Consider the following 16,290-nt stretch of genomic DNA (forward strand, 5'->3'; position numbering starts at 1 on the left):
CAATTCTAAGTCAATAGTTGCATTGACGGGCAAATCACCATATGGTCCATACCAAGTCTAAGTCACAAGTCTTCGATCTCATCCATTAATTTCCCCAATATTCATTGATTTATCACTTGTTTACTTGGACCACTAAAAATTTATGAATAAGAGTCGATTGTACGTTGTATAGTTTTTTTTCTTCTTCTTGTTAGAAAATTTGGTATAATCCACTTTTGTGTGTAATTGTATGACCGCATGTAATATTAACCTAAATTATAGGGGCATTTCAAAATATACTTGGTCAATAACCAAAGTGTTTTGAAGAGCTCTCCTATTATAGTTGTTGAATAAAAACTCAATTTTCATTTATTAGTATCAATAAATATACAGGTATTATATTAATATTGGGTTGGGTAGAGATATTTCCATATGTTTCACTTAAGTCAAGTCCACATTTGCAAGAAGATATTTGTAGCTTGTGTCTAGGAGGATGGGATGCAAAGCCAATGGTTGATTGGACACGGGAAGGCACCTTACCAAGTCAAGCCTCTGCAAGTCAACTGGGGAATGCGTTCGAAGACAAATCACCATATCAATTCTAAGTCAATAGTTGCATTGACGGGCAAATCACCATATGATCCATACCAAGTCTAAGTCACAAGTCTTCGATCTCATCCATTAATTTCCCCAATATTCATTGATTTATCACTTGTTTACTTGGACCACTAAAAATTTATGAATAAGAGTCGATTGTACGTTGTATAGTTTTTTTCTTCTTCTTGTTAGAAAATTTGATTTCATCCACTTTTGTGTGTAATTGTATGACCCCATGTAATATTAACCTAAATTATAGGGGCATTTCAAAATATACTTGGTCAATAACCAAAGTGTTTTGAAGAGCTCTCCTATTATAGTTGTTGAATAAAAACTCAATTTTCTTTTATTAGTATCAATAAATATACAGGTATTATATTAATATTGGGTTGGGTAGAGATATTTCCATATGTTTCACTTAAGTCAAATCCACATTTACAAGAAGATATTTGTAGCTTGTGCCTTGGAGGATGGGATGCAAAGCCAACGGTTGATTAGACACGGGAAGGCACCTTACCAAGTCAAGCCTCTGCAAGTCAATTGGGGCACGCATCGGAAGACAAATCACCATATCAATTCTAAGTCAATAGTTGCATTGACGGGCAAATCACCATATGGTCCATACCAAGTCTAAGTCACAAGTCTTCGATCTCATCCATTAATTTCCCCAATATTCATTGATTTATCACTTGTTTACTTGGACCACTAAAAATTTATGAATAAGAGTCGATTGTACATTGTATAGTTTTTTTTCTTCTTCTTGTTAGAAAATTTGGTATAATCCACTTTTGTGTGTAATTGTATGACCCCATGTAATATTAACCTAAATTATAGGGGCATTTCAAAATATACTTTGTCAATAACCAAAGTGTTTTGAAGAGCTCTCCTATTATAGTTGTTGAATAAAAACTCAATTTTCATTTATTAGTATCAATAAATATACAGGTATTATATTAATATTGGGTTGGGTAGAGATATTTCCATATGTTTCACTTAAGTCAAGTCCACATTTGCAAGAAGATATTTGTAGCTTGTGCCTAGGAGGATGGGATGCAAAGCCAATGGTTGATTGGACACGGGAAGGCACCTTACCAAGTCAAGCCTCTGCAAGTCAACTGGGGAATGCGTTCGAAGACAAATCACCATATCAATTCTAAGTCAATAGTTGCATTGACGGGCAAATCACCATATGATCCATACCAAGTCTAAGTCACAAGTCTTCGATCTCATCCATTAATTTCCCCAATATTCATTGATTTATCACTTGTTTACTTGGACCACTAAAAATTTATGAATAAGAGTCGATTGTACGTTGTATAGTTTTTTTCTTCTTCTTGTTAGAAAATTTGATTTAATCCACTTTTGTGTGTAATTGTATGACCCCATGTAATATTAACCTAAATTATAGGGGCATTTCAAAATATACTTGGTCAATAACCAAAGTGTTTTGAAGAGCTCTCCTATTATAGTTGTTGAATAAAAACTCAATTTTCTTTTATTAGTATCAATAAATATACAGGTATTATATTAATATTGGGTTGGGTAGAGATATTTCCATATGTTTCACTTAAGTCAAATCCACATTTACAAGAAGATATTTGTAGCTTGTGCCTAGGAGGATGGGATGCAAAGCCAACGGTTGATTAGACACGGGAAGGCACCTTACCAAGTCAAGCCTCTGCAAGTCAATTGGGGCACGCATCGGAAGACAAATCACCATATCAATTCTAAGTCAATAGTTGCATTGACGGGCAAATCACCATATGGTCCATACCAAGTCTAAGTCACAAGTCTTCGATCTCATCCATTAATTTCCCCAATATTCATTGATTTATCACTTGTTTACTTGGACCACTAAAAATTTATGAATAAGAGTCGATTGTACATTGTATAGTTTTTTTTCTTCTTCTTGTTAGAAAATTTGGTATAATCCACTTTTGTGTGTAATTGTATGACCCCATGTAATATTAACCTAAATTATAGGGGCATTTCAAAATATACTTTGTCAATAACCAAAGTGTTTTGAAGAGCTCTCCTATTATAGTTGTTGAATAAAAACTCAATTTTCATTTATTAGTATCAATAAATATACAGGTATTATATTAATATTGGGTTGGGTAGAGATATTTCCATATGTTTCACTTAAGTCAAGTCCACATTTGCAAGAAGATATTTGTAGCTTGTGCCTAGGAGGATGGGATGCAAAGCCAACGGTTGATTGGACGGGAAGGCACCTTACCAAGTCAAGCCTCTGCAAGTCAATTGGGGAACGCGTTGGAAGACAAATCACCATATCAATTCTAAGTCAATAGTTGCATTGACGGGAAAATCACCATATGATCCATACCAAGTCTAAGTCACAAGTCTTCGATCTCATCCATTAATTTCCCAAATATTCATTGATTTATCACTTGTTTACTTGGACCACTAAAAATTTATGAATAAGAGTCGATTGTACGTTGTATAGTTTTTTTTTCTTCTTCTTGTTAGAAAATTTGATTTAATCCACTTTTGTGTGTAATTTTATGACCCCATGTAATATTAACCTAAATTATAGGGGCATTTCAAAATATACTTGGTCAATAACCAAAGTGTTTTGAAGAGCTCTCCTATTATAGTTGTTGAATAAAAACTCAATTTTCATTTATTAGTATCAATAAATATACAGGTATTATATTCATATTGGGTTGGGTAGAGATATTTCCATATGTTTCACTTAAGTCAAGTCCACATTTGCAAGAAGATATTTGTAACTTGTGCCCAGGGGGGATGAGATGCAAGGCCAATGGTTGAGTGGACACGGTAAGGCACCTTACCAAGTCAAGTCGAATCAATACCTGCAAGTCAGTTGGAGCACACATTGGAAGGCAAGTCACCATATCAATTCTAAGTCAATAGTTGAATTGAAAGGCAAATCACCATATGGTCCATATCAAGTCTTAGTCACAAGTCTTCGATCTCATCCATTAATTTCCCCAATATTCATTGATTTATCACTTGTTTACTTGGACCACTGAAATTTTTCTTCAATTATCTTTTTCCACATAGTGATATCAATAAGAGTCAGTTTTACGTTGTATAGTTTTTTTTTCCCTTCTTTTTAGAAAATTTGTTATAATCCACTTTCGTGTGTGTAATCGTAAGACCCCATTTAATATTAACCTAAATTATAAGGGCATTTCAAAATAGACTTGGTCAATAACCAAAGTGTTTTGAAAAGCTCTCTTATTATAGTTGTTGAATAAAAACCCAATTTTCATTTATTAGTATCAATAAATATATTGGTATTATATTAATATTGGGTTGGGTAGATATATTTCCACATGTTTCACTTAAGTCAAGTCCACATTTGCAAGAAGATGTTTGTAACTTGCGCCCAAGGGGATGGGATGCAAAGTCAATGGTTGAGTGGACACGAGAAGGCACCTTACGAAGTCAAGTTGAATCAATACCTGTCAGTTGGAGCACGCATTGGAAGGCAAGTCAACATATCAAGTCTAAATCACAAGTCTTTGATCTCATCCATTAATTTCCCCAATGTTCATTGATTTATTACTTGTTTACTTGGACCACTGACAAATTTTTCTTCAATTATCTTTTTCCACACAGTTACATGAATAAGAGTCAGTTATACGTTGTATAGTTTTTTTCTTCTTCTTTTTAGAAAATTTGGTATAGTCCACTTCTGATGACATAAGTGAAATTGGACCTATATCTAAGAGCTCCTTTTTCCTTTTTGTAAATTATAACTAGAGAGTTCTCCTCATTACAGGTTACAAGACGCCACCCTGAATTCTTATTTTTTGTTGGACCCACTCTCAGCTCTTAAGTAGAAAAAAAAAACCTAAACTTAGTATAACATTAAGAAACAATAAATTAAAATTAAAATAACAAGGTGATAAGAAGCGAAACCCTTCAAAGAACGAACAATGGGGAAACCAAAAAAACAACATGCTTACAATTGACAAAAATCAATTTTGTTGCTGTTGAGAATTAAAGTAGTGGAATATCAATTTAAGTATTGTGATCATCATTCGTTTCATCCATGCCATCATAATTAATTTGGTTTCTGTAAGTTATGATTACCTCCATAATAAAGAGATTCGAATCCAAAGTATTAGGAATTTTCTTTAGAATTGCACCTTGACATTCTAGTCTCATTGTGATTGACGTGTGATTTTCATAACATTAACTATGCATTGTATATAGCAGATAATTTACTCCTTTGTATGGTTTTGTCTTTAGCTAAACCGTGTTTTTCTTTGTAAAGGCTTTCTTCCTTTTTTTCCTATATATATCTGATGCAAGCCAGCATATATCAATATATACTTGCAGTGTTTTTGCATGTGCATGTGCTTTTGATCAATTAACATGAAGGGCGACGGAAGGTGCTTGAAACTCTTTCTTGCACTTTTGATCCTTTTCCTACAAAACGTAAAAGGAGGAGAAGTTGGCCACAGCCACAACCACAGCCACAGCCTCAGAGATGCTAAAGTGACAGTGAGGTGCATAGAGAGGGAAAGGCAAGCACTACTTGCATTCAAACATGGCCTGGTGGATGAGTTCAATCAACTCTCAACTTGGGGTTCAGAAGCCGAAAAACAAGATTGTTGCAGATGGGAAGGAGTCTATAATAGCAACCAAACTGGCCATGTGATTCAACTTGATCTTCGACATTCTTATTAGTCCTAAACTGATTGAGTTGCAGCATTTACAATATTTGGACCTTTCATTGATTACTTATGGGGGCCAAATTCCAGATTTCATTGGTTCTCTAACCAATCTAAGGTACCTCAATCTCAGTTTCTGTTTTTTCATTGGTCCAATTCCAAGTTCGTTTCGAAACCTCACGCAATTGCAAAATCTCGACCTCACCCATAATTGGCGGCTTCAAGCAGAAAATCTCAATTGGCTCCCTGCTCTTTCTTCTTTAACGTATTTGGACCTTACAAGGATTGATTTCAATGGGAGTCGAATTCCAGATTTCATTGGTTCTCTAACCAATCTAAGAAACCTCAGTCTTAGTTCCTGTAATTTCATTGGTCCAATTCCAAGTTCATTTGAAAACCTCACGCAATTGCAAAATCTCGACCTCAGCTATAATCAGCTTTAACCAGAAAATCTCAATTGCCTCCCTGCTCTTTCTTCTTTAACTGATTTGGACCTAAGCGGAAACTTCAATGGGAGCCAAATTCCTGATTTCATTGGTTCTCTAACCAATCTAAGAAACCTCCATCTCCGTTCCTGTCATTTCATTGGTCCAATTCCAAGTTCGTTTGAAAACCTCACGCAATTGCAAAATATTGACCTCAACGATAATCAGCTTCAACCAGAAAATCTCAATTGCCTCCCTGCTCTTTCTTCTTTAACTGATTTGGACCTAAGCGGAAACTTCAATGGGAGCCAAATTCCAGATTTCATTGGTTCTCTAACCAATCTAAGAAACCTCCATCTCAGTTCCTGTCTTTTCATTGGTCCAATTCCAAGTTCGTTTGAAAACCTCACGCAATTGCAAAATCTCGACCTCAGCTATAATCAGCTTCAACCAGAAAATCTCAATTGCCTCCCTGCTCTTTCTTCTTTAACTGATTTGGACCTAAGCGGAAACTTCAATGGGAGCCAAATTCCAGATTTCATTGGTTCTCTAACCAATCTAAGGTACCTCAGTCTCTATTACTGTAATTTGGTCGGTCAAATTCCTAGTTCGTTTGGAAACCTCACGCAATTGCAACATCTCGACCTCAGCGATAATCAGCTTCAACTAGAAAATCTCAATTGGCTCCCTTCTTTTTCTTCTTTAACGGATTTGGACCTAAGCGGAAACAATCTCAGTACTGTTTTCGATTGGCCTGAAGCAGTACTTAATAAGCTCCCTAAACTAGTAGACTTGACCTTGGTGAGCTGTAGTCTTCCTCCTCCTCCTACTCCAATTCTTTCCACTACTCTTTACAAAACAAATTCTTCTACATCTCTTGCGTACGTTTCTTTCTCTGACAACCATCTCACTTCAATATTTCTTTGGTTGTCCAACTACAGTACAAGCCTTGTTCGTCTTTACCTCTCCAACAATAATCTACTGGTTTCATTCCCGATTTGATTGGAAACATGAGCTCTCTTGTGGATCTGGATCTCTCCTACAATAATCTAACTGGTTTCATTGCCAATTTCACTGGAAGCATGAGCTCTCTTGGGTATCTGCATCTCTCCAACAATTATCTAACTAGTTTCATTGCCGATTTCACTGGAAACATGAGCTCTCTTGTGGATCTGGATCTCTCCAACAATAATCTAACTGGTTTCATTGCCAATTTCACTGGAAGCATGAGCTCTCTTGGGTATCTGGATCTCTCCAACAATTATCTAACTAGTTTCCTTGCCGATTTCACTGGAAACATGAGCTCTCTTGTGGATCTGGATCTCTCCAACAATAATCTAACTGGTTTCATTCCCAATTTCATTGGAAACATGAGCTCTCTTGTGGATTTGGATCTCTCTGATAACCAGATTGAAGGAGCGAATCCAAATTTGTTTGCAAGGCTGTGTAATTTGCAATCATTGTCGCTTCAAAGAAATCATCTGAGTGGACAATTATCCAAGTTTGTTCAACTATTGCCTAGATGTGCTCAAAACTCATTAAGGCGTCTGCATCTCTCTGAGAATGTTCTTGCGGGGTCATTAAACAATCTTACAAGCTTCTCATCTTTGGATTTCTTGGATCTTAGTGCCAATCAATTAAGCGGAAAAATACCTGAAAGTATTGGGCAAATGTCGCAACTGAGGTACATCGATTTCACCATCAATCAATTAAGCGGAAAAATACCTGAAACCATTGGGCAAATGTCGCAACTATGGCACATCAATTTCAGCATAAACTCTTTGGAAGGGGTGGTTTCAGAAACTCATTTCTCAAAACTCTCCAATTTAAATCATTTGGATTTATCCTCTAACTCCAAATTAGTTTTAAATTTCCATTCTGATTGGGTTCCTCCCTTCCAGTTGAGTTACATATATTTGGCGTCCTGCAAGGTCGGTCATCTTTTCCCAAAATGGCTTCAAACTCAAAAAGATTCTTCCGAGTTGGATATTTCGAATGCTGGAATTTCTGATATCCTTCCAAGTTGGTTTTGGAGTAATTTTCGTAACGCGAGCGTTATTAATCTCTCACAGAACCTAATCAGAGGAATATTTACAAATTTGATAATGGAGTTTCCATATAACCCAGAACTACATTTGAGTTCGAACCAAATAGAAGGTCCAATTCCCTCAACTCTATTACAAGCCTCCTATCTGGATCTTTCTAATAATAACATTTCAGGGTCTCTTTCTTTCCTATGTGCAAGTGCAGATATGAGTTTAACATTTCTTAATCTTTCAAGCAACAGTTTTGCTGGAGAACTTCCAGATTGCTGGAGCCATTTGGAGATTCTAGTCATGCTTGATTTGAGTAACAACGCTTTTTCTGGAAAAATTCCCATGACAATAGGCTCTTTATTTCAAATGCAAACTTTGAAATTAAGTAGAAACCAATTTGTTGAAGAATTGCCTTCATCGTTGAAAAACTGCGCAAGTTTAGAAGTTATTGATCTGGGAGATAATAAATTATCAGGACCAATACCTACATGGTTAGGTGTGAGCTTCAAGAATTTGGTTATCCTGATGCTTTCCACTAATCACTTCAATGGAAGCATGCCCTCACAATTATGCCATCTAACACACATTAAAATTATGGATTTCTCTATGAACAACATCTCTGGAAGCATACCCAAATGCCTCAACAGTTTGACTACTTTGGCTCAAAAAGGAAATCCAAGTCTATCCAGCACACATTTTTATGACATGGGTAATGAGTCTTATGACGATGATGCAAGCTTCATATGGAAAGGAAGAATGGAGACATACAAAAGCACTTTGGGCCTTATGAAGAGAATTGATCTCTCAAGTAATAGATTAACAGGGGAGATTCCAAGTGAAATCACTCGTCTTGTTGGGTTGATTTCTTTAAACCTTTCGAGAAACCAATTAACAGGTCAAATAACTCCGGAGATCGGAAACTTGGAGTCATTGGATTCGCTTGATTTATCAAGAAACCAGATAGATGGAAGAATTCCGACAAGCCTTGCTCGGATAGATCGTTTTAGTTTCTTGGACCTGTCATATAACAACTTGTCTGGCAAAATACCCACAGGCACTCAGCTCCAAAGCTTTGATCCCCTTGATTATGCTGAAAATCCTCTACTCTGTGGACCTCCACTTAAAAAGATGTGTGCTGATCAAAATGAGCCAACTGACTGGAGCAATGAAGAGGATAAGGATGAGTTTATAACACTGGGATTTTACATCAGTATGGGGATTGGGTTTGCTGCGGGATTTTGGGGAGTTTGCGGCAGTTTGATATTCAAAAGGTCATGGAGATACGCATACTTCAAGTTCTTGAATGATTTAAATGATTGGCTTTATGTGAGGATAGCTTTGATCAAGCGGCAACTAAAGTTAGCATATGCTTAATAGATAAGCTCGTGACGGTACTCTTTCTCTCTCATCATTAATTTCATTTTATAATTATTTTCTTATTGCATTCTTCTTTTCTCCAAACTGACGTGTATTAATTTGTTTACTTTGATATTTAGTTGCAGCATCTAAATTAGGAGAAAAGTAGCTGTAGCTGAATGCCTCCTTTCAGTTCAAGTGTTGAAGATTGCTAGTACGCGCATGCAAAGGTATCTGGAGAAGAGTTTACGAGTTAATTTGGAGTGCTTAGTAGGAATAAATATGAGTTAAATAAGTGTTAATTACTTGTAAGAACAATTAATTCGGAGTTCTCCAATTAATGTTTTTTTTTTTTGTGTTTGTTGAGAGAAATAAACAGATCCATTTTAATCCAAGCTCACTCCGATTAATGTATTAGTTCCAGCTATAGTATTATTTTAATTAACTAAGCCAAAGCCAAAGTGGACTTGATTTCAAATTTAAATGTGTGGCTCTGTTTTGGTCATCTATTTGCAACGTACAGCTTCTCCTTGTAAATTGGGGCTCAGCTTCTCTTTGTAAATGTGTGGCTCTGTTTTGGTCATTCTTTGCTTTCATAATTCAACATCTTGTTCTGGCCACATGGTAGAAGATGCCTTTTTGTAAACAGACTTTTTGTATTTGGCCACATGGTGCAATGCTTTATTTTGTGGATTTTAAGATTGAAGGTCTTCCGGGAAAAGCAATCACAAGCATTTTCTCTCTTTTCAATTTGTAGAAATGTTCAAGTTCTTGCAGATATATAGTGTTGTGTAGCATAAAGGCTCCAACATATGCAATTCCATCAAGGCCTGTAGGCCAATCACTGCTTTCTCTTGGATATTACAAACATTTGTAGAGCCATAATGAAAACTTGGTAGGCAAACCCAAATACTCACATTGACCATTTGCTTAAACTTGATAGGCTAGCAAGGGGCTTGTAGCTCAAGCGGTTAAGAGCATCTATCCCTGCACTCGAGGTCCTAGATGTGATTCCCTCCTCCCAATGTCGCTTGTAACCAAAAACAACAAAAGACTTGATAGGCCAGACCCAGTCCCAGATGAACCTTGTTGGTCGGCTTGATAGTGGCTTATTAGAAGTCCAAGGTTGGGAAAGTAACGTCCACCAATTTTAGCAGAAGATACCCTTTTGGACAATGTTGAACAGAGCACTTGATTGTTAATGACTAGGGCCCCAAGGGTATGTTCTGGGTATGCTACCTTATGCCTAAAATAACCTTTTTGTTGTGATGATCTTTAAAGGGTGACCAAGAACGTACAAAATTCTGTTCATTAAACCATATTGTAGAGGCTATCGAAAATTTGCCTGCACCTCCAGAAATCAAGGATCCATCCCAGAGGCACAGAGGAGATGGCCTGGTTCAAAGTGGCGGAATCTTCAGGTGGCTTAAGCTACTCTGAGCCTTTACCAAGTGATCTTGCTTTTATGTTCCCTAATCAATATTATAATGAAGGGTTTTTCTGTTTGCTTTGAATGTTCAACGGTTGATTCTTCTACATTCACTTCATTAACAGGTAGAGTGGGATGAGCCTCCTGAAAATATTTTCATATTTCCTTCTCTGACTTCGAGTCTTAAACGACCATTACACTCTGGATTCTTGGGTAAGTTTTTTATTCTGTTTTCAAGCAGGGAAGTCTGTTTGATGTTTTTTTAATGACTTTTTTGTGCTACTAGGAGCAGCAAACTGAATGGGGAAATTTGATTAAAAGACCATTCATTCGGGTTCCTGAGATTGGAAATGGGAACTCTTTCCTTACTCGATTTCAAATCTACGTTTGGAACAGCTAGTCAATATGCTACTGAAACCTCAATGTGTCAATCATGATGGAACTTTAGCTGCTCTACAACAGCAATCGGCTGCTAATGGACATTTAATAGCAGATATGAAGACCATGCAGGCCAAACTCAACCAAAAGAATCCGGGTGTCTTTTCAGAAGGTATATCTCTACCGAATCAAACCCTCCCCAATCATCTATGGATCAATCTGCTGCAATAAACTTGAACACATCTCATGCAATTCTACCAGGAAAGTTGAACAGCCTAACAAAGTTTGGAAGTCAATCACCAGTTGGAAATAGTACTGACAAGACAAAATTAGGTACTGATTTTTCCGTGGATCAATTAAGCCAGTTGAATTCTACAGGACAGGGAATTGAAGATAAATTAGCTGCAGGGTATGTTAGTCCCTATAACCTTGTGAACCAGCTGACATTTGCCAACCAAAACCAAAGTGCAGCGCAACTACAAACTAGCCCACGGCCTACGCAGCCGCCTTTGGAATCATTACTCTACCACTCCCAACAAACTGATATGCCTCATTCAGATTTCAATAGCACAAATGGCTCGCTTCCATTCCTAGACAATGATGAATGCATAGGGTTTAGGTAGCAAGGTCCGCAAATGGTATATTTCTGTCACAGAGGAAATATGTATTGGATCTACTTGCTGAAACAGGATTGCTTGGATGTAAGCCTGCTGACACACCAATCGAGATGAATCACAAGTTGTGTGAAGGTATGGATCAAGAACCAACCAATAAGGAACAGTACCAACGCCTTGTTGGAAGGTTAATATATTTAGCCCACACAAGACCAGATATTGCATATGCTGTGAGTGTGGTTAGTCAGTTTATGCATTCACCCAGTGTGTCTCATAGGAATGCAGTTGATCGAATCTTAAGGTATTTAAAGTTAGCCCCTGGAAAAGGATTAATGTTCTCAAAAAATAGAGATCTTGAAGTTGTGGGATATACAGATGCTGATTGGGCTGGATCCATTACTGACAGACGCTCTACTTCAGGCTACTTCACCTTCGTGGGAGGTAATCTAGTCACTTGGCGGAGTAAAAAACAAAATGTGGTTTCTCGGTCTAGTGCAGAAGCAGAGTATCGAGGAATGGCTCATGGAGTTTGTGAATTGCTATGGATCAGAAGACTCTTGACAGAACTGGGTTTCAAGCCAGGAAAGCCAATGGAGTTGCATTGTGACAACAAGTCAGCGATTGATATTGCCCATAATCCAGTTCAACATGATCGAACCAAACATGTTGAGGTGGATAGACATTTTATCAAAGAAAAAATTGAGAAGAAGATCATCCGCCTACCATTCGTAAGATCAGAAGATCAATTAGCTGATATCTTAACCAAAGCTGTTTGTAGCAGAGTGTTTTATGACTCACTTACCAAGTTGGGCATTGGTGACGTATATGCACCAACTTGAGGAGGAGTGTTGACGTGAGTCTCCTAATTAATCAAGGAGAATTATTTCCTTGATTAATTAAGGGATTTACTTTCCCATTCCATTTAGTTGACAAATCTGTGTATAATTAGGAGATACTTTCCTAATTCCTGATAGTATCTTATTCCTTGTAAAGCACTCTGTAAACCTATATATATACCTCCTTATGGAGAAGAATAAATCATCTGAACATATTGAAAACCCATATTCATATTTTAGCAGGGTTTGCAAGATTCTTCAGCTGTTCTAACTGAAGCAAATAATTCCTCCCTAACTTCAATTGGTCAGGAAATGTGGGATAATAGCCTGAATAATTGTAGGCTCTTACCCCACGTGGATCAGCTCACTTCATCCCATTGAGATCCAGATAGCCTTAATTGCATTTCTAACTCAAGCAGTCTGAGAGATTTGTCAGATGAGAGCAACAATCAAAGTGGGATTTATGGTTGTCCAAACGTTGATGTTGGTAGTGGTGTAAGCACTGTTATTGACCCTTCTGTTTCAAGTACCATACTGGATGAGTTTTCTACACTAAAGAATGCAGATTTCCACAACCCCTCAGACTGCTTGGTTGGTAACCTGAGCTCGAGCAAGGATCTTCAGTCTCAGTTTACCTCTGCCAGCCTAGGCGACTCCCAGGCTTTCTCCAGGCAAGACCTGGCAGACAACTCAGGTTTGCAACTCAGGGATTAATGGCACCATGTCCGAAGGTGGCCGCCTCTGACCGTACCAGATTGCACGATAGGTTTGCAACTAGGATGCATTGTGGAGGTGTTTCCAGCTTGATGGTGCCTGATATATTGATCTCACTGTGCATTCAGAAAACTCAAGCTAGGTCAGTTGATGTAGCTACTAGTGTACTTTAGCTTTTGTGCTTTAAGTGGGTTAGATGCATTATTAGTTAGCAGGAAGTGAGACTAGATGAGGAAACTGTACTAGTGTACTTAGAACATTTGTGCTTGATGTAACTTTAATATCTACTAAACATGGCATGGTTGAAACTTTTATATAGTTGAAGCAGACTATAGACATAAGGTACCTCCGGTCTCTGAAAGAGGTTATAAAACTAAATGGTTTATTTATCCATACTTTTCTTGGCTTAAAGCCTGAGGCCACAGAATTGAAATTACCAGTACAAAGATATTTGATAACTGATTCTAAAACTTCTTGGGGGAAAACCCAGACCATGCTAACAAACTAGGATCAGCGAAGGGCATACATATTTGAATGCCTTAATATATAAGAATACACTATGACTCTTTCATTTCCTAACAATTCATTGTCCAGAGAACAGAACAACTAATATCTCCTAAAGTATAAATCAAGAAATAAAATAGCTTTTAAATTACACAACAGATTCTACCCCAAGCTTGCTTGCAGTAAGGAAAATAAGCAATTGATGATGCCCTTATTGCGACGTTGAAGGAATTTCAAGAGGATGTTAAAAAGTAATGAAGCCACACTGTGCACTCAATGTCAAAAATTAGCTCAAGTAATTACAAGATATTCACATTGAATCCATACAGAAAAACCAAAAGCAGCAGATGATACACATATCAAGCACGTCTCTTACTAAGACGCCAAGAGTTAGGTTCATGGTATCTATCATATAACGGTTCAATACGTTCTTGACGCTTGCGCTTGCTCATCTTGGTGGGATCTGCCACTTTGAAGAACCTGGGTGCCAGTTCCACTAGCCATTTGGGGTCGACGACCGTCAACTCGCGCATGTACTCCTTTGTGGTCATAACCAGCTCAGGGTAGATCACCCAATCTGGTTGTCTCTGGAAGAGGGCGCTACTTGGGTGTATATAAACTAGTTGGTTCTCCACTAGGGTTCTATAACCCTCCTGCGGGTCCTTTCTGTTAGAATTCTATGGTTGTTTTTATATTTTAGTTTATGAAGGTTTTGTAATATTTAGAGAAATGGAGATTTTGCAGAGAAGAAGAGAAAATATGAGAAGGGACTGTTCTATTGCATTTTCACAAATAGTTGGCTTACATAGTGTGTTCGGTAGAGGAGAGAGGAGGGATTCTTCTCTAACCGAATTACAGCTGTCACCTTATGAGGTGCTTACACTTGTCATCCCAAATCTAAACTAGAGAATCCACCTGGACTATTCTAATCATCACAAATAAAATAAACATAAAAATTATAGAAATAGAGCTTGGTGATTTTGGCTTCAAGAAAACAGCTGCAGGATTACATTCCAACACTCCCTTCTAATCCTTTAGCTGATTTCACACCAAGTAGGCTTCTTAAACTAACAAAACGATCCTTAGGCGGGGCCTTGGTCAAAATATCTGCTATTTGATCTTCTGTCTTGCAGTAGATTAGCTCAATTTCTTTTGCTTGAATAGCTTCTCTGATGAAATGAAATTTCCGACTGATATGTCTAGTTTTCTGGTGATGAACTGGATTCCTTGCCATTGCAATAGCAGAAGTGTTATCACATAGGATTGGTGTACCTTCTACTTGTTCTTCACCAAAATCCTCAAGCACAAATCTTAGCCACTTAGCCTGTGAAGTTGCTTCTGCAACACTCACATACTCAGCTTCTGCTGTGGACAAAGCCACTGTGTTTTGCTTGATAGAAGCCCAAGAAAACATGCCTGAGCCTTGTGTGAAGGCATATCCTGAGGTACTTCTCATATCATCCTCACTCCCTGCCCAATCACTGTCACAATACCCTATTAGAGTAGTTGTTTTCCCTTTCACAAACTCAATGCCAAAATCAAGTGTGCCCTGTATGTATCTCAGAACTCTTTTGGCAATTCCCATGTGTTTCCTTGTGGGATTGTGCATGAATCTAGCAAGTAAGCTAGATGCAAACATTACATCTGGTCTTGTGGCAGTCAAATAAAGCAGCTCCCTACTATCTGTCTGTATTCACTCTCATTTGCTGCTTCACTTCCATCTTCTTTGCATAGTTTCTCATTCACCACGAGTGGTATCGCCACTGACTTGCAATCTTTCATTCCAAACTTCTCAAGAAGTTTCATTGCATATTTCTTTTGATGAATAAAGATGTACCAATCTGTTTGTACCACTCCCATGCCAAGAAAGTGATGCAACAAACCCAAGTCTGTCATCTCATAGTGTTGCATCATATCCTGCTTAAACTCTTCAAGCAATTTGGAACAACTACCAGTATAGACAATATCATCTACATAAAGTGAGACAATAATAATACTTGAAGTGTCATTAGTTTTGACATAGAGAGTAGCTTCACTAGAACTCTTTTTGAATCCTGCATTGTTGAAGTAGGCATCTATCTCATCATACCAGGCCCTTGGAGCTTGTTTCAGTCCATATACAGCCTTGTTCAACTTGTACACTTTGGTTTCTTTATTCTCTTGGACATAACCTTGTGGCTGTTCAACATAGACTTCCTCCTTTAGAATGCCATTGAGAAAGGCAGACTTCACATCCAGCTGATACAAACTCCATTTCTTTTGTGCAGCAAGAGCAATCAAGGTTCTGATGGTGTCCAGCCTTGCCACTGGGGAAAATGTTTCATTGTAATCGATCCCAGGCTTTTGTGAATAGCCTTTAGCAACCAGTCTAGCTTTATTTTTCTGCACAGTGCCATCTAGATTAAGTTTGATCTTGTAGACCCACTTGACACCAATTACAGGTTTGTCAAATGGTCTGTCAACTAATTCCCATGTATTGTTCTTCTCAATCATCTCTAATTCTGTCTTCATTGCATTTTTCCATGATTCATCCAAATTAGCTTCTTCAAAGCTTTCAGGTTCCACAATGCACATGTTACATTGTGTCATGATTTCATTAATGCTCCTCCACTTGTGAGGTGTGTGATCAAAAACTTGAGACTTGTCAAGTATTTCCTCATCTTGAGGTACAATATCTTCTTCAACTTTCATTTGAGTATCCAAGAACTGAGTTGGTTCATCAAATACAATCTGTTCATGTTCTGCATTACCT

The 16,290-nt window shown here is 37.6% G+C and overlaps 2 protein-coding genes and 1 pseudogene across 5 annotated transcripts; all 3 read left to right on the plus strand.

Moving 5' to 3' along the window:
- The first annotated feature begins 4,917 nt into the window (after positions 1 to 4,917).
- On the plus strand, positions 4,918 to 5,697 carry LOC148296639 (receptor-like protein EIX1; annotated as a pseudogene).
- On the plus strand, positions 5,690 to 6,673 carry LOC148296640 (uncharacterized; the record flags this gene model as incomplete). The annotated part of the gene is made up of 1 exon (XM_088248589.1): positions 5,690 to 6,673. A coding segment is annotated over one exon (984 nt), but the record flags the coding sequence as incomplete, so codon positions are not given.
- An 8-nt stretch (positions 6,674 to 6,681) lies between these two features.
- Positions 6,682 to 12,966, plus strand: LOC148296641 (receptor-like protein EIX2). 4 transcript variants are annotated; one of them, XM_088248798.1, is made up of 5 exons: positions 6,682 to 9,098; positions 9,204 to 10,484; positions 10,618 to 10,705; positions 10,779 to 11,042; positions 11,132 to 12,966. In XM_088248798.1, exon 1 carries the CDS (start codon positions 6,682 to 6,684, stop codon positions 9,079 to 9,081), a length of 2,400 nt encoding a protein of 799 aa, XP_088104924.1. In that variant the 3' UTR covers positions 9,082 to 9,098; positions 9,204 to 10,484; positions 10,618 to 10,705; positions 10,779 to 11,042; positions 11,132 to 12,966. The 4 variants fall into 4 exon arrangements, with proteins under 4 accessions (XP_088104924.1, XP_088104923.1, XP_088104925.1 ...); XM_088248797.1 differs by having other exon boundaries at positions 10,785 to 12,966; XM_088248799.1 differs by having other exon boundaries at positions 9,210 to 10,484; positions 10,779 to 12,966.
- Positions 12,967 to 16,290: the final 3,324 nt, after the last annotated feature.

Source organism: Prunus avium, chromosome 2 (genome assembly GCF_965620075.1).
Source record: "Prunus avium chromosome 2, drPruAviu1.hap1.1, whole genome shotgun sequence".
NCBI lineage: Eukaryota > Viridiplantae > Streptophyta > Magnoliopsida > Rosales > Rosaceae > Prunus > Prunus avium.

What these genes read in the sequence shown, in the direction of transcription:
- LOC148296641 (XM_088248798.1), top strand. Translation starts at nt 6,682, where the DNA reads ATGAGCTCTCTTGTGGATCTGGATCTCTCCTACAATAATCTAACTGGT.